The sequence below is a fragment of the Stegodyphus dumicola genome, chromosome 1, assembly GCF_044657685.1.
Source record: "Stegodyphus dumicola isolate Sdum_Otavi_A_Nest chromosome 1, ASM4465768v1".
Taxonomy (NCBI): Eukaryota; Metazoa; Arthropoda; class Arachnida; order Araneae; family Eresidae; genus Stegodyphus; species Stegodyphus dumicola.
The window spans coordinates 191105365-191130694 of NC_140768.1; the positions used below are offsets into that span (position 1 = coordinate 191105365).

Consider the following 25330-nt stretch of genomic DNA (forward strand, 5'->3'; position numbering starts at 1 on the left):
ATCGCAATAATATTTCAGCATGTATTGAACACAATGAACATAGGCATGTAATAAAATTAAAAGCTATTTTTATATATACTGAAAAAAATTTTTTTAAAATATACTTTATTCTTAAATATTGTTGCGTGAGTACGGGTTCGTAATGGATTGAATGCACAAATCCGATAAAAAGTTAGCAAAATTTATTCTTATCACAAGAAATATAATAAAACGCTGGATTTTCCTCAAAGATATTGTAATATCTCAATATTACGCAATATAATTAATAGATATATTTTAAACTACTAAAACGTTAAAAAGAACGCAATCTAAAGCGCAGAGAAATCTAATCCGATCAAGAATAATAACAACAAAAATAGTTCATTAAACAACTGAGATGAAATATTCTCTGTTTGGCTTTTTATAGCATTAAATCGGTCGCGAGAAAGTTCTGGTAATTTCCATTTTCTCGAGATTTCTGAAAAGCAAAAGAAAAATACGGTTACAGCTGACCTAGTAGTCAACTACATTTATTCAGTTTAAATATAAATTACAGAGATAAACTTTTATTCAATGTTAAATGCACGTGCTTTTGTATTTTTCTTTTCCGGCGTAGCTTTCTCTTAAAATATGTCTCGTGCTGCATTGCACGGGGATATGAAACAATTTTAATCATAATTCTATTAAAAATAACTAACTAAATACAAAATCCGTAACAATATAATATTACCTTTAAATTAAAAGAAAGAAATACCTTCAAATAATGCAGTATTATTTTGCATTACTAATGGCTTGAAGAAGTTCAGGCATTGAATTTACTAAATTTAAACACACATGTTTGAAAATTTTTACTCATTTTTTTACAAAATGATAATTCAAGTAATCGTGTTTTACTAACTCGTATTTTTTATTAAATGATGTTTATTTGATATCGAGAACTTTTGAAGTTTCCTTTTCATTTCTTCTCAAATATATTCAATACTGTGGTACTGTGGTGATGTTTTCAACATATGCGGTGGTAACAGTTCAAAAAGTTCAATAAAAAGTTCGAATTTTGTGTTTGAGATCATTATCTTTTTTAAATCAAAAGTTGCCGTAAAGACCCAATTTTTGTTTCAAATTAATTTTTAAAATATTCAAATAACCGTATTTATTCAAAATAACAAGACTTATGCACAAACTTCCATATCGCTTGCAGCCATACACTCGCACCGTTATATATCTATTTTTATGTCTCTTTGTCAACTTTACTTATGTATACTTTTCGTCTAGCTACTACAGCATAATCTCCAGATGATTTTATAAATTTTTTTAATATTCTAGAAAGAATTTCTTTTCTCGTAAAGTCTTAAAGTTCTGATGCAATAGAAGAGAAACTTTGGCTACACCAGAAAGGTTTAATCTTTAAAATGATCTGTTGATCTCTCTCGCTTAACTCTGATGATCTTTTAGAATGAAGTTTATTTTTTATATTTAGAATCCTTTTAAATTTATTTATAACATACGCACAATAACACGAATATATTTACCACAATTCCTATGTCACAAAGAGGGTTAGAGTTTTTTTTTTTTTTTTTTTTTTTACTTTTGAGGAATATTATAAAAGATTTCTGACACCAACTAGCGTTTAACTAGTTTTAATGTTTTTTTCCCACGAAAAAAAATACGTAATTGTAAAACAAGCAGAAGTAAGGAGTAAATTACATTAGTTATTGCTACGGTAACAAAAAAATATACGTACTAGAAAACATAAATTTTTTAAGTGCATGGATACTTTTATAAGCTTTTATTTAATTCAGTCCGTAGTACGCTTCGCTATGGTCAAAAGTCATTCATCGATTTTTAAATTACTTATCGAGATAAAATTTTGTACATGCACTGTTTGTGGAAGAATAAGCAATGTGATGGAGCGAATGTTTTAAAATTTCGATTTAGAGTTTTCAATTTAACTTTGAAGCTATTTTAAACAGTTTTTACTTGTTGAAGTGTTTAGATATATCATCACTTAAAGAATCAAAATCTCAGGAAGGTATTGTTTGCATCACAGAAAAAAGAGGAAAAATAAATCTTTGAAATGCATTTTGTATGAAAATTTTAATATAATTTCTGATGTTTTGGAGACTTCGAAAATCACTCGATTTTTTTCGATGTTGATTTAACTTAAAGCTTAAATTAAAACGATAAACTGATCCTAACTCAAACTTAGCCGGAGCTGTAGAGAAATAACTAACCGAGTTGCCCCGTAATTAAATCTCACTGGCGAATATTAACAGGCACTTAGGACTACGGCCGAACGTAGTAAGATAGGCATAAAGTAACGACGTTACCCGAAGGCAAAGCACGCTGAGCTCTTCTACGGAAGTGATTCAACTTCCTATTAAATATTCGCTTTACTTCATTTACATAAAACGCCATATCGAAATCTTATTCTAGTGTGGGTTCATGTAGTAGCTAGAAGAAAAGTATACATAAGTGGGGAATTGTAGGTGTAAAACAAGAATTTAAAGGAAAGGGTTTCAAAATTAAAAGTCACTATTAGAAAATTAAATTAATCCCTACAAATCTTCGAAATTATATCTTCTCAAAGTAATTTTTGATATTATGTTTCTTCAGATAATGTTCTTTCATGTTTCGTGCATGTGAAAACATTGTTTGGCAATTTATAAAGCTGGATTTATTTAATTTTTATTTCATTAAAATGAAATGGATAAATTTTAGTCCTCTGTGAAATTTAATGACAGTTGAAAACATTATTTAGCAGTTTATAAAGCTCTGAAAACATTATTCAGCAGCTTATGAAGCTGAATTTATTTAATTTTATTTCATTAAACTAAAATGGATAAAGCTTAGTTCGCCTTGAAATTTAAGTGGCAATTGAGTAATGCAATAAAAAAATTGACTTGCAGAATGTCTTAGAAACAGCAAATATTCGTGTAAAATTTGAAAATTTACTTAAAATATTCAGATTTTGAGAAAACATATAAATGCTGAAAAGCATTAAAACGCTTTCAAGTATTTGCTCCAAAAACAAGCATTAATTCAAGAAATTTTAATTGAAAAAAAAAAAAAACTTAAAAGAAACTATAAAGACATGTTGTTTATTCCGCAACATCGATCATCCCTCAGAGATGTATCAAAATTTTTTGCTACGGTAGGATCTGCTCCGGGTCGAAAATTAAATCCTGTCGAATTGTATTGAATATGTTAAAAGCAATGGAATGCTCCATATTTCAAATATGAAATAAAAATTGTTTTAATAATAAACTTAATGGTTTAATTATTCACGAAAGCAGCGACGTTTCAGTGCGTAAGTTAATTAGCATTAGTGGAACTGTTTACTATCCTTTGGAGAACCGTAGCGACTGATCGGATCCGTTAGAGGAAGCTTGTTGGGACGGCCTTGGCTTGTAATTATTGGCTGTAGTGCAACTTAAAAAAAAGTGACTATTTAACAATTTTCATACTGATAAATTATTATCTCGTTACATGTAAAGGAAATAGAGGTTTATAATTTTGTGAGTGTTAACGTAAAAATGCTGGTATTAATTTTGATTTGACGGAAAAGGAAATATAAATTTTATTTTTTCATCTAAGTTTATTAATAAAATATACTATTTACTATTTATCTAAATTACAGCATATTTATTTTCGATTTTTTGTTAATGTATTTTACATTTAATAAATCTACATGAAATAGATTTAAAAAATATTATTTAAGTTTTAATAACTGTCTTTGATTTTTAAGGGAATGGAGGACTATCTTAGAAAGATAGCTAAAAATCAACCAAAACACTGAATTTGTTGTTTTACTCTCGTAATATTCTACATACATAACTACATCACATGCAAAAAACCGAGTTCAAATATTCTAATTTTTAAAGAAGTTACAAGCATTTAAAATGTGTGAACAGCATAAACTTTGCCCTTCAAATTTTGGAGAAAATGTAAAAAAAAAAAAAAAAATGCATTTCAACAGTTATTTACTGATGTTATAATTTATATATTTGACCAAACGAAGTGTTTATTTCTTTTTTTAAAAAAAAGGCTAGAAATATCAAGCATTGACAACTATTAATGAATTAATTTTAGTTATATAAATGCTATAGGCGTAGAACAAGAGGAAGCCAACTCGCTTTCCCTACTCGTGGCCCATCAGCGGCCGAGCGGTAAAGTCGCTGAACACTGGTAGCTCGGTACGAGGTGCGAATCCCGCAAACGGGCTGGCTGCATGGGCGTTTTCGTGGTTTTCACCATGTGTAACGTGTATACCAGTCAGTTTCCCTTAGAAAGTCCTCCACGAAGGCATCTCTCCCCTTAGAAAGATAGCCCTAGTGTGCTTTGCCATAATTAAATACACAAATACACCCTACTCGTTGCAAAAAAGCAACCAAAGCAAAAAGAGAAGTTTACCTACTTGGGAATAAACAGAAATAGTAAAAAATATTGTAAAGCATTGAAAAATAATGTAAATGTAACAAATGAAGGTAAAACATATGATGCGGGTGAATTTTAAAAGTTTCATTTTATATAATGCATAAATTGTTTTTACCTGTAACTTCGAATCACATACCAATTTGCGATATGTTTATTTTTCTCAAATTTAATATTATGAGATTAAAAATAGTTAAATGATACGAAAATGTTATCCAGTGTCTGTATATTCATATTTAAAGTTAATTTTCTGTTTCTCATGATCATGTAAAAGGTAAGTTTGAAGAAAAACTTTAAATTCAGTTTTTCTCAAAACAAATTTTTTCGCAGTGTGTACGTCTTGAAAATGCTCCATGCGTCTTATTTTTAGTTTAAAATGAATGGTATTTGAAAAACACTATCTTGTTGTATATTACAATAGATCTGCATATGCATTTTTGGATTGAGGTTATTAAGAATCTTGTGATAATGTTTAACAAAAGGTGACTTTTTTTCCAAAACTGGGTTTCAGTTCACAAAAATAATTAAAAAAAAACTTTTGTTCCATCATATTCAATAAGGGATACACAAAAACTTTTGTCAAGTTTTCATAACTAACTAAAAGAAAAAATTACGAAAAAATATTGAAAATTAGCCGCAAGGAGCATTTTAAATCTTAAAATAATTAATTATTTGTTTTAAAAATTTTTAATATAAAATAAACTGAAATTTTGAACATATATTTTATAAACTGATATTATAATATGAATATATAAAAAATTTCTTCTTGAAAACACAAAAACTTAAAAAACTAATTTTTAAAGTCCGCCGTCCCCTTAAATGAATTTACAGGCAGTGGCCGAGAGACAAGAGCCACTGAATACTAGTAGCTCGGTCCATTGTTTGAGTCCCTGTGAAATGGCTGGCTGCATGAGCATTTTTGTGGTTGTCCACATGTGTAACGTGGATACGGGCCAGTTTCCCTTAAAACTTCTTCCATGAGGCATTCATTTCTTTCCGAGTAGTGCCAAATGGTGGAGCAAGTAATAAATAAAAAAAAAAATATTTAATAAAATCTCTTTTCTATGAATATAGAAGTATCGAATTAGAATTATGTTTATTCGTATTTCGGATAATATGAAAACCTAAAATGGATTCGCATTCAAATGAATCCAACGAAACTTGCATATAACATCTATATTTAGCATTTTTATTAACATTTGGGCTTTGTAATTTCCGTCTGCATTCCAAAGGATCTTTCGCCTTGCAATAATATTAATATTATTGCTTCATGATATTTTGAACTTCAAGCGAAAGTGAAGATAACTGTGAAAGGCTTTCAGGAGAACTTATTATTATGCCTATTTTGAAATTCTTTGATGCAGAAGCAATGTGAGTATTATAGGATTTGGACTGCTAATATTCTAAGGATATGTTTAAGCAAAGCATAATAAGAGATATGTTGTGCTACTTAACATAAATTCTCTGGTTATAATATTTTTGCTAAAATTTGATACTCTTATTCAGTTCTAAAATTTAGTGAAATATACCTGTATTTCGTTTTGCCACATTTTCTTTCTTACTTTCATGCTTCGGTTTCTAATTTTTTAAGCGAAACTAGCGCAAAAGCTTTAATACATATTAAATATTCTGATGCCCCATAAAATTTTCCTTTCATAATATTTAAGTCATTAGCTTAATCTGAGCTTTTGCCATTTTAAATTTTGCAAACATTTCAGACTGAAAAATGTTGTGAACATTTATGATCTGCTGACTTTTCTAAAGAGAGTTGTTTTCTCATATGGAAATAAACAAAATTATGAAGTGGTGGTCTTATTCGCATTTAAGTTATTGTGTCAAGATGAGCAGCTACATCATAAACGAGATCCAAAATAGTCGAGAACTACGAAGTTCACGCTTACTGCGACAGCTCAGTTCACTCGATTAATGAATTTTCCAGACGAAGATAACGAGTATCAAACAACACTTTTTAAGCATATATTCACAGCACCTGAGCTTACGCTAAAATTCGCTGCAGATTTATTTCATTAGATCAATATGTATTGTTGCGTGTTTCTTTTCTGACTTTTTATGTTATTTTCTTCCTTCATGTTCGTTCGGAGTTCATGTGGATTTGGAGTGAATAACGACGACAGCAGATGATGGAATATCGAAACACACTTTATTTACCAATATTAACCAGGACAGCTCCAAAACACTTTTACAATCGTCGAAGATCTACTATAAACACGCTGGAACAGTCAGCGACACAGTCTTCACACTGTCAGTCAATAACTGTGAATACAGCTTCACTGCAAAGCACCAGAGTACAGCTCCCGACTCTGCTCGGTCGCTCTCGGAACTCCACGTACTCTCGAGACTCTCTATACTACAACTCGCGGTGCACTCGACGACACACAGAGCACAGCTCTCGACTCTTCGGTTCAATCGTTCCCGGAGCTTAACACACTCTCTCGAAGATGCACTAACCGCGATACACTAAGAGACTCTTCGATGCACTCGACGACCACCTCGGCGCTAGACTTCAGGACACTCGCTCAGTGACTATCAGCTCGCTAGACGAGGCACACACTATCTGACTGCGGACCTGCAGGTTTATATAGCTTTCGGCTTGTGTTCGAGAACATTCTGGGCTAAACCGGTAAGAATTCGTTCGAGAAGGTTCTCCATCCGTCCATGGCATATCGCCAATGTTGTCGCCAAATGGGCGATTTCTTGACAAATATGGCAACACTGCTGGCAACCTTAAAACTACTTTGCGGGGAAGCCATCTTACCGCGCCTGTACATTTCGTAACAGTGTAAATTTCTTTTAAATCTTTATACTAGTTTCGGCAACGGAAAAACGCGGAAATTTCAAGTGTTTATGTGCTAACAATTTTTTTAAAAAATTGAACTTTATATAACAGATTTCAGTTTATTCCATAATAATAAATGATGAAATAGGCTAGTTACTGCACACATTTTCTGTAAGCAAGCTTTAATTTTTAGTCCAAAGAGATAATTTGCCCAGAAGGACTATTAATTTCGCTTTAGTATTATGCGTTAATTCACTACAAGCGTTGTTTCACTTTTCAAATTGTTGCCACAAAAAATTATCGCCCTCTATTATATTTAAAGAAATTAAATAATGAAGAATCTGCATGAATGTATGTATGTGTTCTCGCATTGTGATAAAATAACAGTACCTAGGGACATCTAATTTTGAATAATGCAATCCTCCTGCGAATATGGGCATCTGGAAGCCCAAATGACGACGTGGCCCGAGCAACGGCAACTTTTTACAGAAAAAACATTTTTATCTCCAACGCGCGAGACTGTGTATCGGAAATCCTAAAGATATGCTCATTTTAAAATTATTTTGCGATATTGTTTTTGAACTGAATTTTATGTGCGAAGAACACGATAATTAATAAATAAAAGTAACGCACAAAAATGTTTAAAAAAAAAAAAAAAAAAAAAAAAAAAAAAAAAAAAAAAGCCCCTTTGGACGTAATTTAAGATTTGAAAACTTTCAGATTTTTTTTTTTTTCCCCTCCAGATTTTTAAATGTGTTTGCTAGTTTTTCAGATTGTTCTAATGTTCTAAAAAATTTGCCAATAATTTACTGGAAAAATTCCCACATATAAGTCAGATCGCTCAACTGAAACCGACGTTATTCAAGGTGTCAGATGTACCGAAAAATATTCTACAACAGCGTAGTTCAAACCTACGTTATGCTACGTTCCAGCTGTGTTTTAAATACTGAAAATTCGAGGTTTGGTGATGCCAGTTTTCATTTACAAATTTACTAACTCAAGCACATAAAACTTACCTCTTCCGCCTTCTTTATTTATTCTTATATCCAAACCTTTGAGAATTAAATACGTTTCCGAAGGTCCATATTAACAGATTTGAAATTCCTCAACTTTGATGATATACAACTTCAAACCAGACTGCGCTCTAAAGAATTCGCGCAGAATCTGGCATCTTCGTGCTAGATCACAGCAAATCAATATCTCCTAAGAAAGCTAAAGATTTGAAGGTAATTTACTACCTTTCATTTCCCATCAGTTAACAAGATCGATAATTATTACGACAGCCATTCTTCTCTTCTAATAAATGCTTTTAAAGATTTCCATAAAATTATGTCCTGTCAAAGGAAATATGGGCGTCTTTGTAAACTAATTTCCAATTAACTTTTCGCAGAAAGATATTTGCCTGTCAATTTATTGATCTTTCTCTTGTCTCGCAAGAGGCAATTATGGAAGACCCGCCAAATCTATTATCGGCCAACTCTATTACGTCAAAACATATACAGTGAAGTAAAAAAAAAAAAAAAACAGTTCTTTTCAAAGAATTTGGAAGTCTTTAAAATATGCAATAGCATGATGTGAGCAACGTGAATGGAATAACACTTGATGGGGGCTATTGTTTTCATTTCGCTGTCATCACGCTGGTAACCGGAAACATTTTTGTTGCCAATTCAGAAGGCATAAAATCTTTTATTTAACTTTTATATTGAGTTTAGAAACATCGGTAGTTGACCTTTCAATTATTCTGTGATTACGGATTCGTGCATAATTAGGGCAAGAGTACTTGACGCGCAAAGAAAATGTAAGCTCCTCTAGACATTATATATCTCATAAGCACATACTATACATACTGTATGGATGTGTGAAAATATTTTGAAAAATTTCATTAATTAACACTTATTATACACACGATTACTTCTAATGTGAAGAAAATTATTTTTTTCTTAAATACAAGAATTAACTTTTCGGGGTCTTGCTTTAGCGAAATTTTGAACTAATTCTTGCTGATTGTAGATATAATTTCTCATCCTAATTGCATTGAGTAATGCGTAAGCAATCACATGTCAAATACACATTTTTAATATGTTTACATTTTGAAAACTAGCTGAACTTGCTATTCGTACAGGCTATGCAGTGTAATTGGTAATATAAACATAACTGTGTAACAATTTTCTGAATTACTCTTACATTTAAGAATTTGTCAACGATATCAAAACACCTGCCTCTACAATGTGATGCTTAGTTAATGCAATTGCTTTTGGGATCCAAATCTTTACCGATTCTTCTTAGTAATGACCCATACAAGTCTTGTTCAATAATCAACGATATTTAAACTCCTTTCACAAAATACTGGCTACATCACTTTTTGATGATGGAAAAGGGAAACGCCTTCGTATTCTGTCCTGTAGCATACCAGATAGATTAAATGGTATTGAGATCATGGAACTTTGCAACATATGGAAGATGTTAAGTCCAGTTTAAATTTTTTCTGAACACTCCATCATTAATCAAAATCGTAAAAACAACCTTGTATTTAGCGTAGGTATTAGGTGTATTTAGGGTAACCTTGTATTTCTTTCTCCTGATGAGGAGGGACCTTTAGCTGCCCTCGAAATCAATTGAGTGTTTCATTATACCTACGCTAAATACAAGGTTGTTTTTACGATTTTGATTGTCACATTAGCGTGTTTCTCTTCTAGTCTACTCCATCATTAGTTTGGCGTTGAGAGCTTGTGCATTCACATCCTGATATTCGCATGCCCTTTTACACGAAGGGACAAAGTTGCTCAGCGACGCAGTCAAGCCTTCCTCCCTCACAGGCTTGTTGCCTGACAGCATTTCGTCTACACAGGGCGATTTTGTTTTTAAATTGCTCTGAGCTACTAAGCCAATCAGAAAACTCAGAGGACATAACGTGATTTGCATCCAATAGGAGACCTCCGTCGGTCTCACAACGAACAATATTTTTTTTTATGCTTTTAAATTTCCCGGTTTAATTTTTTTAAATAAGTCTAATACTACTAATAAACAAGAAGTTTATAAGTAGAGAGAAAGTGACAGTGATTAAAATTGTTAATAAAATTGCAAAAAATGCGAAAAAAATTGTAAATTAAAATTAAATATATATATATGTAAGGAAGTAAATTTAGATGTAATAGTGTAGATGTAGAAATGCCGTATTTCGTAGATATTGATTAGTAAAAAACAGCAGTTTTGCAACTGAAGCAGATTAAATATTCATTTTTATTTCGGTAAGCATTTTGCGGGCATGTTTTTTTTTTTTTTTTTTTTTTTTTTTCAAAATTATTTGGCTGTTTGAGTTTTAGTTTCATTTACATCAGCCGCGTTATGTAAGAGCATATAACATGGGTTAGTCTTGAAATGACGCAAAGCAGTAAAAAATATTACTATTTTTAGACTAGAGAAGGGAAATACCCAAATTAAAACTGAGCATTAAGGGGCTACTGATAATTTAAATTATAATTTATATTTACATATTTTTATCGTTTTCACGTATTTTCTTTTTATCGTTCTTGCATACTTTTCATTTTTCTTACATATTCCTCCCTTCAAGGACAAAAACGCTTAGCAGCAGAGAAGCTTTTTAAAGAAAAAGCATTAAAGCAGTAGCAAATGAAGAGAAATAAAAATCATAAAATTTTGACCAACATAATTAATTAAATAATTGTATAATTTTTTAATGTTAGATTTTTAAAAAAATAAATATGATTTTTTAGAGTTCTATTAAATTTGTCAACATTTCAGTCCAAAAATATTTCCGTTTTAAAGTCCACATAATCAAAGATTTTTGTTTTCATAGAGTAAAAAAATAAAAATTTTTAAATAAGCATTACTTTGTAGACATTAGGTATTTTGGAAGCAGGAAAGATGAAAAATATGCAGCCTTCGCCGGAAATCGAACCACCGACCTCTGGAATACGCGCCAAGCGTGCAGACCACGACACCATGAAGGCAAGCTAGGAAGGCGAGAAAAATACCTTATATACTCCCCGTTTTAAAGGGCGACTTGAGTTTTTAGGGGATCCAATCTCCAAATCCTGGATGTGGAAAATCATCATCCAACACCCTTTTAGTTCGGGAGCCAATGTAGAGACATTAGGTATTTTGGAAGCAGGAGAATTGAAAAATTAGCAACGCCTTCGCCGGGAATCGAACAGCGGACCTCTGGAATACGCGCTCAGTGTGCAAACCACCACATCACGAAGGCATGGCAAGAAGGCGGGAGAAATACCTTATAACTTATTCTAATTAACTATAACACATATAAAAGTTTATGACACTAATTTTCATTTGATAAATTATATTTTAGCATCATAAATATAACAGTGGTAATACTGCAGAAGTTATGGTTTCACTGTTACTATCTTTCATTTAGAGTTTCTTATTTTACCAAAATCGAAGGCTCCACATTACTTCTAAATAAAAATTTCCATCAGTATGGAATATCCACTTGAGCTAACTGGTGTGTTTGTTCTGCACCAGTGGCCAAGGGTTACATTGGAAATTACTTGAAAAGGCTTCCGTTCCTTGCATAAGGTAATTGGACTTTGTAAACGGCACTAATGCATTGCCAGAGCCATAGCTAGGGGTTTCACTGCTCGGGTACAACTGAAGATATCGCAACCCTTCTCGTTGGTAAGAACGGAAACTATTTAATTCTAAAATTTCGTAACATCAGTTTGGCGCCCTCTGGATGCTGCGGCCGGGGACAGATGTCCCGCCTTGCCGCCTCTAGCTACGCCCCTGTACATTGCATATTAAAGAATATAAAATAATAATAAGATATATATATATATAAATTACACTCAATCAAAAATTAAAGCCTTCAGCATTACCTTATACGGGGGTGGCTAATTATATTTCAAACTTAATAATGAAAAAAAAAATATTTGTAATCGAAATAGGTTTTTAATTGTTCTTCAAAATATTCTCCTAAAAATTCAATACACTTTTGCATGCATGTGAACCAATTTTCGAAGCACTTTTCCCACTCTGATTGATACAATTTCAAAACATACGTTTTGAACGCATCAGCCGCTCCTTTGAGTCTCGCAAATCTTAGACCACGTAATTTATGTTTGATGTGCGGGAATAAGAAAAAGGTCCTTGGGTGTCAAATTAGGGCTGTATGGCGGATGACCCATCAATTCGATGTTTTGGCCCGTCAAAAATTCCTGTGTTTGAGCCGATGTGTGTGATCGCATTGTCCATGATGAAGAAGTATTCGCCTCTTCTGCTTTTTTCAAATTTCTCCGATGACTTCTGGTAAACAAATGTCGTGTACCATTTGAAACTGACCGTCCTGCGTTGTTCTAATGCCGCTGTCGTCCGTGATCGGTAATGTCGAAGAAACAAGCAACCATTTGCTTCGGTGTTTCTTCCGCGAACAACTTTTATTGGATTTGACGCATCTTGGAAGACCCATACAATCGGCTGCCGTTTTGTTTCGGGCTCATATGCATAGATCTAAAATTCGTCACCTGTGTAGATGTTATACACAGTCTTTGATGCACCTAACATATTTTTTCCAACATTTCCTTGCACCAATGACACGATCTTTCTTTTGAGCATTTATTAGATTCTGCGAGATCCAACGTGAACAAATATTTTTACGGCCAATTGTTTATGCAATATCTTATTAACGATTTTCATACTAATGCCCAAAAGACGCATCATACACACATTATGTCACATGGCGATCTTGTTTTATCAATTCACGCACAGCATCGATATTTTCTGGTACAAAACCCGATTTTGGACGACCTTCATGGAATTAGTTGGGTAGCGAAAGTCGACCTTGATTGAATTCATTATACCAGTTTTTTTACAGTGCTGTAGGATGGTGTTTTACCGCTGTATAGAGAATTAAGTTCATCGAAGCACTCTTATCTTGATAATCCACGTCGAGTTATGAAAAATAATCTCACAAAAATATTCACGAGTCAATTCTATTTTTTCCCGAGAGGAATTTTTCGGTTTACTGCAAACAACAAAAATGACAAAAGGTTCTGAAGAAGTTGTGGTTAAAAATACAGTAGAACTCCAATTATCCGAATCAATTGGGACCAGACCCCATTCGGATAATTTTTTTTTCCGAAGAAAGGGTTTACGCACACTTTAATTAATTACCGTATGTACTGTATATCGAAAATTGAAGGAAAAACCTATTTTTAAAGAAAAAGAAGTTTTAATTAATTAAAGTGAAAAGGCAGCACTTTTACGTACATGTTATATAGCGTACTGTACAGTACTTACAAGTGCTGACAGTCATTGCTTGCTGAACATCTCGGTCAAAGTAAGCTGTGTGACTGTCTTCATCCATTTTCGGCCAGCCAAGTCGCCCGTCCGCTGGACAATGAGAAGTTGCATGTGGTCACACTCGGGCTAACGCTCCATCCACTTCAGCGCAAACCGGCAAACGCTTCATTAGCTGATGGTCCCGTGTTTGCTTCAATTTCGACATTAATGTCGTCTTCTTCCTCGGCCTTCCTCGGCACTTTCTTCTCTCACACTTTCAATAAGTTCATCATTTAGAATTTGAAACCCAGAGTCTGACGAATCACACACCCTCCATTCTGCTGTATCCTCAGCAGTAACTTCTGAACATCCAGAAATTTTCAAAAGAACGTTTCTTAATTCCTCAAGTAGCACGTCATCCTCATCTTAATTCTGAAAGCGATTCGCTTAATCAGTGGTTCGGAGAGTCAGAATTCGGATAATTGAAGTTCTACTGCATCAAACTTTCGACTGGAATCGTCTGCAATCGCCTAGCAACACTTACTGTTGCAAAGGCCAGAAATATAAATAGTAACCTTCGTATGAGAAGGGCAAAAGAAGCTATTTTGCAGGGGTAATAAGAGACGTCTGTTTCTGAGCCAGTACTCCCTCAGTGTGCTCTATACTTAATATATAATTATCCATAAATTTTCACATTCATTTACATTAATTTCATATTACTTATCTGTATTATTTTCACTTTTTATTACATTACTCATAATCAATTTTATTATAAATAATCACTTTACTTTTTAATTATCATTTTTTTTTATTTTCTCTTACATATGTACACGTATGAACTAAAAATGAATGTTTAATCTGCCTCTGCCCAAGTTTTGCAGTTCATTATGGATCACCATTTTCAGTATATAAGCTATCAACTTAACTACATTATTACAGCTAGCCGAAATGGATATCATCGGTCTCGGAAATCCCTGCCTGAAAGATAAGATCATCTGCGCGGAATGAATCCTGTCTTAAAGTGCAGTTTATTTACAAAATTCAGATAAGTGTGTCAATGAGAAGGATCGAAGTTTTGCTACGAGAACTAATTTTATTGTAATCTGCATCCATATTTATGTATTATTCCCACAAGAAAGGAAAGAACAAAAAAGTCTGCAGTTAAAGCCATTTTGGTATTTATATCCATGCATATGTATTATCTTCATTTATTTTCGTATCGCACCTTTGGGTTTACACTGGCTTAATAAGTTGTACTCAACGACTGATTTCGTAGCTTTCCAAATAGCTTTTCACAACATCTGAGATCTTTGCATGACCTACCTTATTATTAATTTAATTATCGAACACCTTTGGCCCCTCTTAATTCCAAAAAATTATATATTAAGGAAAATTACGTATGTCATGCAAATAAGTTTGTATATAGTACATTTCTTAAATTTATTATGTGTAACCTGCACAAGTTATTTTCCTGTACGATTCGTAAACAACACTATTCTCTCGATGTGGGGGGTAGGGTCTTGTACCCAGGCACCCTGATGCTACACCAAAATTTTCTCTTCGAGCAAGGAAAAGCTCTAAGTTGGTCCTCTGAAAATCAACTATGAAGCCAAGGAAAAGAGTGCCGATGCTGTAAAGGGCCTTATAAAAAATTATATTATAGACACATTTATTACAAGTATCAAGACTCAGATCCCGATTAATACTGAAGCCCCGGCTTTTCAATAAACTCAAACTAAATGATGATGGAAAACAACAGGACTGTACCTCTGAAAGTGAATGGAAAACTCCGAGAAACCCAGTAAAACCTGCTGTAATTCCTGAACCCATGGAAGTCTCACATGAAACCGATTCCAAAGTCTGGAAATCACCGCCGTTGCTAATGAGGAAAGGATGAGTTATCCCCGTGGAGTCGCCTCCGCGTATTGTTATCCCTGAAAAAGCTACTGATTGATTGAAAGTGATGAAAGTTTTAGAAAATTCTGCACAGAAGAGCACGAAGCATCTATGTCTACGTGAAGAACGTGGATGATTATAGAACCATGACTAAAATGCTAAAAAAAAAAAAAAAAAAAAAAAAAAAAAGGAAGTATAAATACCCGTATAGAGAAGTACTCACCGAAGAAGCGGCCAACACAATGTTATCAGTGTCAGGCCTACGGCCATACACAGCATCTATGCCAAAATCAGAAACGGTGCTGTAAATTCGGAGAAAGAGACAGAACCAGTAACTATCCCAAGAAACCAGAAGAGAAGCCAACGTGTATTTTCTGTGGAGAAGACCACGTTAGCAGTTACAAAGGATGTAAATTGTACCAAAAGAAATTTGTCAAACAAGAAGCTAAATTTGAATCTAAAAAAGAATAACTCCTTCCTGCTATTAGAAGTACTAAATTCCCGATTCTATCCAAACCAGAAGCGAAACAAGCCAGAAACAACTATACAGTGAAAAACTGAAGGGACCAGATAAGAAAAATCCCTACAAAAAACTTTTCGAATATTCCGAAACCGACTTCCTCTTTTAATGAAACTGTAAACTGGGTATTTGATGAAAAGATTCGCCTCCTCCTGGAGAACATCATTCAGCTCATTTCTAAAATCCATGAAGAGAAAACACCAATGGAAAACTTAGAGCCGGGTTTAAAGCCGCCAAGATTTTGATTGCATTCGGCGACGCAGAGTAATCACGTGACATGAGACTTTCTGCTTCATCACCTAGTTCTACCTCTTTGAGAGATTTTCCCTTTAGGATTTTTCGATGTCAGGCTCTACATGGGATTACATAAGAAAATGGCAAGAGCAGGCTAGTTTTCCCTGCTGAAAGCCAGTATAGCCACAAAGTTCCTACCACTAACGCAAAAAGCTCCCGTGCGGTAGAATTCCATCTCTTTTAAATTGGCGAGCGTTGAGTGGTTCTCGAGATCACTACAGGCATACATAGAGTCTGCTGCATTGTTCCGTGTTATATTATTTCTGCATGACTGTCTTCCTAGGCACTTTCAACCCATCAATGTCGCTCTTGACTTTTTGTCCCTTATGCAATCTTTTAATCTTGCCATATATCCGCAAATGCCTTTTTAGTATTTTGGAGCGCTACTGGATGGTGAGGAACACCCTGAGTTTACAAATACTCTGTGCTGATGTCAGTTCTCATATCTTTGTTTTGTATTTTATTTGATGTTATCTTATAACGTGCCATTAGAAATAAAAAATAATAATTATTATTCCATTCTTTGATGGTGGATTTTGATTTTGCTTGCAAGCGCACAAAGTCGCGCGCTGAACAGCAAAGTAACTTGTATCGCCCTCTGGTCTTAAAAGTATGTACTTTTGTGGTTCATGACTAGAGTTTTAAATTGAGATGTTTTTAAAACTTTTATCTTCCTTTATTAAGTAAACAAAGCGGAGTCGGAGATTACCCGGTAATTTTATCCCGAGTACCTGATCATCTGATAGATAGTTTTTGAATAAAATTGAGATAAAAATAAGTAACGTTATAAATACAACGGATGTTGTGTGTCTGCATATGGTGTTTTACCTTTTAAATGAACAGTAATGCCTATGTAAGTTATATTTTATTATTATTTCTTAAAATACTTATTTTTTAGAACATCAGCGTATAAATAGGAGATTATATAACTGGTTAAATATTCATCTAGAAATCTGGGCATTAGTTGTTAAAAAATACTGATTTTAAAGTTCAGATTTTGACTAAACAATTTTATTATATTTTTTTATTTCAGATTTTGATTAAACAATTTTATTATATTTTTTATTTCAGATTTTGATTAAGCATTTTATTTATATATTTTAATTAATGGAATAAGAACAATTACATTAATTAAACAAAAATATTTTGAATTAAAGTTTTTATTTGTGTTTAGGGGATGTTTACAGTGTATGAAGAGTTTATAAAATTTTTGTTACCTTTTAGTAGTAACTAATAATTCTGTAAATATGGTATGATGCGTTTCCAAATTATTCTATCAGATTAACAAAATTTGATCAAATTATGCAATGATTAAATTATTTTTGTGCCTTACACATGTATATCCTGATAGAAACATTGCCATGATCATTATGGCTTTTAAATTCTGTTTACAAGATGAGAATCCAGAAAATAAAATTTAAGTAGAATATTCCAGTAAGTGCTTTATATTTCAGAAGCTAATTAATTTGTTTTACATACATTCTTTCTGTTTGCTATCTAAGAGGTTTCAGTGCAATTTAAGGCTTTCAATGCAACCGATTGAACCGTATTTCTTGGATCTTGAAATACAGTTTCCTGTCATGAATTCCCTAATTTGCATCCCAATAAAGGTATATCACCAGTTAGACAACCCTGTTTTTAGGAAATGAAGAATCTTTTTCTTTTTGACATATTTTCTTCATGGAACTTTCAATAAAACTAGCATCATGCGAAAAGGTAGTATGTTCACGTTATGATTACCACATCTCGAAACATATTAAAATGAGTATATCATAGAGCTTTGTCCATATCTTGAAATATAAAAAAAGAGGGTTGATCTTTGGATTATGGTAACTTGGTGATTTTTTGGCGACCAACTCTGCTACAGCAATCCTCTATTTTTTTTTTTCGCTGCCATTTTGTCTTCACGAAGTAAAGACATGTTTCTTTTCTTTTTATTTACTGAACACTTTTTCCAACAATCTACTAGCCGAATTACGCTTATGCTAGAAATTTTATGTAACAAAACTGCTTAATCATGACAAATATTAACTGCAAAATTCGGAAAAAGTGCACAATCGCAAACTCCTTGCGCGTTTTTCAGAATAGCACATACACATAAACCATTTACACGTTGACTTATTTTTACTTAAAAAAACATCCCAGAATTGTTTTCCATGCATGTTTACTTCAACTGAAACGTATACCAAATTCCTACAAACATAAAATTCACAAAATAACTACCACTTAATTAAAATATCACTAAACCATGTACACGTCGACTTATTTTTACTTACAAAAACATCCCAGAATTGCACAAAAATGGCATTGCGCACACTCTTCACTATATCCATGTACACTGCTTTTTTCTCATAAATTAGAAAAATTTCACGAAAATGCATGACAATTTTCTGAATCTTTAAATCCGGTAAAAAGAACGTATATGAAATTACCTGATCGCGAAAAAGTATATACCCTTTCCAAAGATGAACATTTCCATGTATAAAATAAATAAAATATCCAAAAACTTTTACCTCTAAATTATCTATTATATTATAAATGTCACCAACGAATTCATACCGCAAACATTACGAATGGTTACAAATACTTAGTGTTAAATATTTAAATTATTTCCATGAACATTTACTTCCACTCAAACGTATACCAAATTCCTACAAACATGTAATTCACAAAATAACTATCATTTAATTAAAATATAATTAAATTCAAAAACACTACTTAAAATATAAATAAGCACATACATTAAGTTAATAAAAATTAGCTTACAATCCTAATTACTTTATTTACTCCTGACATTTAGAACAATGCATAAAAATAATATCCTCAAATAATTAAAAATACTAACTTACCTAATCTTCTACAGAATCTTGAGTGCATGGCGGATCACAAAATGTCCATTTTCACCAGGTTTCTCGCACCGCCATTCAAACTATCTGTAATATCCATCCTTTCACACTATCTCATTTCATTCCCACATATTGGACATTTATACTTATCCGCAATTAAGCAGTTCTTTTCAACTACACATAAACGCAAAAAAAATTTCGGATTTACCTTATATCGGGCCATGGGATCCAAATATTAAACAACATATTTCACAGAACATAGAATGAAACTACTGCTATAAAGTACAGCAGATATTTTTACAAATATATCCCCCTTTTCCGATTAAAGAACAGTGATTCGTCCATTAATGTCACATGACATATCACATGATCTCTCATTTCCCTCACACAAAATAATGCGCACTTCTCACATTACTGAGTACTTCTCACATTATTCCCAAAGTCCTAGCTAGTAACCTTTATCACCTCCAAAATGTCGCCAAACTACCTGTTACCATATTCCAAAGATCAGCCCAAAAGAGGGCACTATATCAGTCAAAATTCTTCTAAACCCTAAATAACATCTTACAGATCCAGTACAGCTCCAAGCTTAGCAACTGCTTAAGTTTCCAGTTAAGCTATTCTCGTAAGGGTCAGCGAAGTAAGATTATATTTTACCTTGAATTATAAATATATTTAATTGATACAAGATGCAAACTTTGCTGATCATTTAGGGCATAGAAATTACTGAAGCTGGGCATATTTTACATTACAATTGCAATACATGAAAGTCATTCAAACTTTTACAATGAAGTTTTATTATATGATATATATTTTAGAAATAAGTATTTTAATATTTATTTCTGAAGTCATTATGATCTGACTATGCTTGTGGACATAAAAACTAAAACACTTCATTGTTTAATTTAATTTCAGTCACTGATATTTTAATGAAAGGTAATTTTATTTAAGCTTAACTTTATCTGTGCAGTCAAAAATCTAAGTTTAAACACTTATTCTAAACAATCAGTATACAAATTTTTGACTATTTTAGAAATGCTTGGTTTTGCTTTTTGTATCTTAATACCATTGTTCTTTAAGTTGACCTTTAGCTTTCACTGTTTAAAAACCAAGCATTGTAAAAAATTTAAATCTGCAAAACCAACTTCTGAATATCTCTTTTAATTTAAAATATTGTTCTTTGGCATTAATTTAATTCTTGAAAGTGAAGACAAATGATAATCCATGAGGACATACACTGAAGACTTTATTTCTTAATGTTTCTCAAAGTCAGAAATTTTTAATATAATATTCCTACTTGCATAAAAAAGAACAATATTTACATAAAAAAATAACAATATTTACATAAAAAAAGAACAATATATTTTTGTGTCCAAGAAGAACTCTTATTTTGTGATCTTCACGGGAACGAAATATGTACTTGTAATATTTTCTTGAAAAAATTGTATGCTAAGATTCTTTTTTCAATGTTGCAGATTCTTGTGTAGCACTGACACATACTCATTCATTTTCAGTATGAACCAGCAGAACAGCTTGTAGTTAATTTTCATTTGAGAGGATATGTTTGGTAAAATATTTATTTGGTGGTAATTTATACAGATAGCCCTAAGGGGATGTTTCTTGTTTACATTAGTTGCTAGATTTATATAATTTTGCTTGCTGACTTGTCTAAATGACATGCCTGTAATTACAGTCCCAATATATTGCTATCTAAAGATGACATCAACTTTAAAACTTGTTTGTAGGAAATGTATAAATAGACTTCATTGTTAAAGAATTTAATGGTGCTCAAACTGCCTGGAAACATAGTGTGTCAAAGCTGAGAAAGCTAAACATACCTTTAACACTGAATTCATATCTTTTATTCCTTCTGTGAGATCTCCAAGATAATATTTCATCAATATATTTTCTTTCTGTTTATTTGTAATGTTGTCATTGTGTAGCTCCTCAGACATGAAATAAACATATACAGTACAAAGTCTTTAATCCGGACTCGTCGGGACTTTGGCGATTCCGGATTAGGGGTTTTTCCGGATTATAGATTATCAGTTTAAATCTGGTAAGATGGCATGCAGAAATTATAAAATTAAAAATATGAAACTGCAATTTATGAAATAAAGAGCAATTATGATCTAAAGGGTATCAAAATTTACAAAAAAAAAAAAAAGCTTAATATTTATTTGTTTACTTTATTAAACATTTCTTTCAATGTAAGTTGTTTTGTTTTATGTGCTAATACTTTATCTTTAATTCTATAAACAGACATAATATCTTGTTCAGTTACAAAGTTCCGCTGTTCAAGTCCTGTAATTACTGTGCCGAGAATATCAAACTTGTCAATCGAAATTTTTTCGTTTTCACTAACCTCTCTGTCACTTTCTTCATGCCTTTATCCATTTTTTGCAGCAATTCCACTTTTTGTTTGACGGACATCGAAACATGCTTTCGCTTTGTAGATCCTTTGGCAGAATTGGAAACTCTTTTTGACGTAATCGAAAGTTCAAGCTTTCTTTTTATAAAATTGCTCTAACAGTCTGTAAAAAATAATAAGCAGGATCCAATTAGAAGATTAAGGAACAATGCAATCTGCAACATTAACTGAGATAATTAGATAATTTTAGCGTAGCTTATACCGTCCGTTATACATTAAACGTGCATGCGTAAACACACGTGCGCATGCATTAAGGTATTATGTGCATATATAAATGCATATACGCATGCGTAAACGCTACGCATTCGCAGAAAGTTTGTAGCTTTGAGGTACGGATTATAGATCATTCTGGATTATGGACGTCCGGATTAAAGACTTTGTACTGTACTACATTTGGAAATTTTTAGACTGGTTTTTCTCATTAGAACCTTAAAACTGTCATGCCCAAAATAATTTCAGGCACAGCACTGGTATTCCAAAATGTCACGCCCAAATATTACTCGGGCTAATTTTTTTTTTGTGTGCATCGTATTGTTATACCCAAATATATATCGGGAGAAGTTTATTTCGTCTTCATTTCAACAGATGGCAGAACTTTACTGGAGGTTTCAAAGGATAGAGGTTAAAGTTCAAAGTACACGGCATTTTAAAAAATTTTTTGACTGCGAGGCAAATATTTCATTTTTGGAATAAAAAAAAATTGACAATTTTATCACCCACATCATCAAAATAACTTGACAGTTAAAAAAGGTTAACCAGCATGCCTTCTTAGATGTGGGTTTAATTTTTAATTTCTCCCGATTTTTTTCTTTTATTCAAAGATTTTATGTATGATTCTAGAATTTTATGTTTGGGAAATCTCAGAATCATCTTTGGAAGAAATCAGTCCAGGACATTTGCAGTTCGATTCTTTCCATTACCCAACTAGTTTAGTTGTTTTTGCTTTTCCCTGCATCCTCCCTAACCATTCCCGATCGTATTCGTCGTTCAGTTCTTTTCGCTCTTTGCTCTATCCTTGCTAACTGTTCTTAATTCACACCCAGTTCACAGTTTTTTTTTTTTTTAAATAAAAAGGTACTGTTAGTGAATGGTGAGTCATAACAATTGAAAAAGCATATACTCTGTATAACTGTGTAATCATATCTAGAATGTTCACTTCAGTGCTACTTCTGCAACAATATGCAATTTTTGCTATTTTGTAGGAGTTACTTTATCTGCAATACTGGGATTAAATAAAAGAAATTGATGGAATGGTTCTGATTTTGCTCGAAATTTCTTTAAACTAAGCACTACTGGTCATGAATACTTCCTTTTTGTAAAAAGTTACATTTCATTACCTGCATAAAATTGATTTAATACGTATAAAAAAGGGGATAGCCACAGTGTTTGTTATAACACGAATGAAAGCATCTTAGTATGACTGATCCAATTTTTCATCTGTCAGTGTTTTCTCTAAATCTATCTAGATGTGAACAGCAGTTGATATGATTCAGTCCTTCTGCTGTATTTTATCAAGTGCTGTTCAAAAGTCAAAAGTTTTTAAGAATTTTAAGAAATGTTTAGCATTATATAATTAATGATGATGTTATATAAAATTGTATCAGTGCCACTACAATTTTAGGTACTTGCATATTAGTGCAACCACCATGATGCAGCTTAGAAATTTTTTTCAGAAGAAAAAATGATCTGGTGAACTTTTGGATTGCAACTTACAATGGATGTGGTTACTTAAAGAACTGTTATGCATATGGTTGCTAGAGTTTGGTGACTTCTGAAAATTTTGTGACTTTTACTAAGGTGGTTGCAATAATGTGTAAGTACCCAATTTTATTCATATGTTTTATCTAAATCTGGACTGTCAGCTACAGTATTCCAGCATGCTGTTTTTAATGAAATTAGCTTTAATCTACTAATTTATCTATATTTTTTTATTTTCATATACCTGATTTAAATTAATGTTTAAAAAAAAGTCATTTGAATTTATTTGGTTTAAATTAATGATCCCGCTCTGATATAAAAATCAAAGTGTCAGTGAAAGGCTTGTTAAAAAAACTGATGGTAGACTAAGAAATTCTGATTTTAGAATCAAAATCAGTACCACAAAATATTGTAGACCGTGTACAGTTTTGTGATATTTTACTTCAAATTCCACCTCGTAACTTTTACATCACTGAAAACCACAAATGTTGCCCATATACGAATCAGACTTTTGTTAATGTAATTAACTCCTAACTGTCAATTAGTTTTGATTATTTCAGCAACAAAAATGCTCCTCTTTTGATTGCAGAAATGAAGTAGTTGTTAGATAACAAATAAATATGTGATAGTTAAAAAAAAAGTTACATTTAAATTAACTGTGTAACAAATTTCATTTTTTCACATGCACTAGATATATAGCTGCTTCTCTATGCTCAAATATCATCATCTGGCATTTTTACCTAGCTGAGTGATTAAAAAAAAGTTAAAAAAACAATTAGTAGCAAGTAACAAAGTATAGTGAGATTTTGTGCTATATTTGTAAACACTGTTCCAAACAGAAAATACCATTACAATTCACTCTGTAATTCCATCTCCTTTTGTCTTTTATTTCTTTTATAGAAAAACTTTTCTAGATACACATAGTGTGTTAGCAGTTTACTGAATAATTGGTGCTGACTTCATGATTACTTTGATCGCCCCCGCCTTGCTTTATATACATCTTATGAACATGATGAAAACAAACTTTTTTTTTAGTGTGTGTGTAATAAAAAGGATTTTGTAATCATTATGACAATTTTACTTATGTGCATATTTCTTTTTAATATAAGAATATACTACACAGGTGACTTTACATTTCTAGGGTTGCTCTAGAAGTATCTTATTAGAATAAATTTGGGATTGGTGATTTCGGGAATAAAATTGGCAATTGTGTTGGAATCAACAGAGAAGCATCTTTTTGCTGTAACAGAAGCATTAATGATAAGTGTTGTATGTTTTTCTCATTTTATAATTTAAAAATTGTTTTTCACATGTATGTGAATACTCAGGCATTCTAACTCTATGTATTTTCCTTCCACCAGAATGGGCTGTGCAAAAAATGGCAGGAAAGTCAAATGTATTCGAAAGTAAGGCCACATATTATAATCCGGCTAGTAAGAAGTGGGAGACAGGTGTATTCACTTTGAACAAAAACTTTTTTCAGTTTGTAAGTGATAGCAATAACAGCGATCAGCTTCATCTCTATTTTCCTTTAAGCACAATCAGTGGCTTAGAGAAGCGACAGTCAAGTTTAATATATGCTGCTCTGGTCATAAGTGTTGGCTCAGAGAAACACTGGTTTGCCTCCTTTCCAAGCAGAGACTGTGTATATAATTTAGTTGAGTTATTTTGGAGAGAATCATTGCTTTCTAGGCCTATTAAAACTCCAAGTTCTCAAAAAGCTAAAGCTAATTCCGCTTTAGGGAAAGAACTTCTAAATATTCTGTATGAATCTGAAAACACATTAGTTGATGCGGCCAATACATTATCCGATCAAGGAAGGCAGCTTCATGAAGCTCAGAATGAAATCAAAGATATTAATGAAGACATAACTGTAGCTGAAAAATTTTTAAAAATGCATTTTTCACAAGCTATTGTGAAAATGAGTGCAACAAATCCCAATGTGAATGAAACAAATCAAGAATCGGAGCAAAGAACAAAGAAATATAAAGTGACGTTTTCTTTTTCGGGAATTTCAAATGACAATAATAGTTGGCAAAAAGGAACTCTACTTATTTCTGATGATGTGAAGTTATTAGATGAACACTACCATGGCGTAATACAGATCACACAAGATGAACTGGAAACATTTCAGGTAATTATAAAAATCTCTATCAAAGAATCATTACAGATTTTTTTAACCA

At 32.4% G+C, this 25330-nt stretch overlaps 1 protein-coding gene across 5 annotated transcripts in view; it reads left to right on the forward strand.

Moving 5' to 3' along the window:
• Window positions 1–16782: 16782 nt before the first annotated feature.
• LOC118187029 (synaptosomal-associated protein 47-like) overlaps window positions 16783–25330 on the forward strand; it is a 77890-nt gene continuing 69342 nt past the window's right edge. The window contains exons 1-4 of one of the 5 annotated variants that reach the window (XM_085824150.1): window positions 16785–17025; window positions 23071–23262; window positions 24289–24416; window positions 24509–25281. In XM_085824150.1, the coding sequence (XP_085680276.1) occupies window positions 24526–25281 (756 nt within the window). In that variant the 5' untranslated portion in view covers window positions 16785–17025; window positions 23071–23262; window positions 24289–24416; window positions 24509–24525. Of the gene's footprint in view, window positions 17026–23070; window positions 23263–24288; window positions 24417–24508; window positions 25282–25330 lie in introns of all 5 variants that reach the window. The other 4 variants (XM_085824145.1, XM_085824159.1, XM_085824152.1 and 1 more) reach the window with 4 other exon arrangements.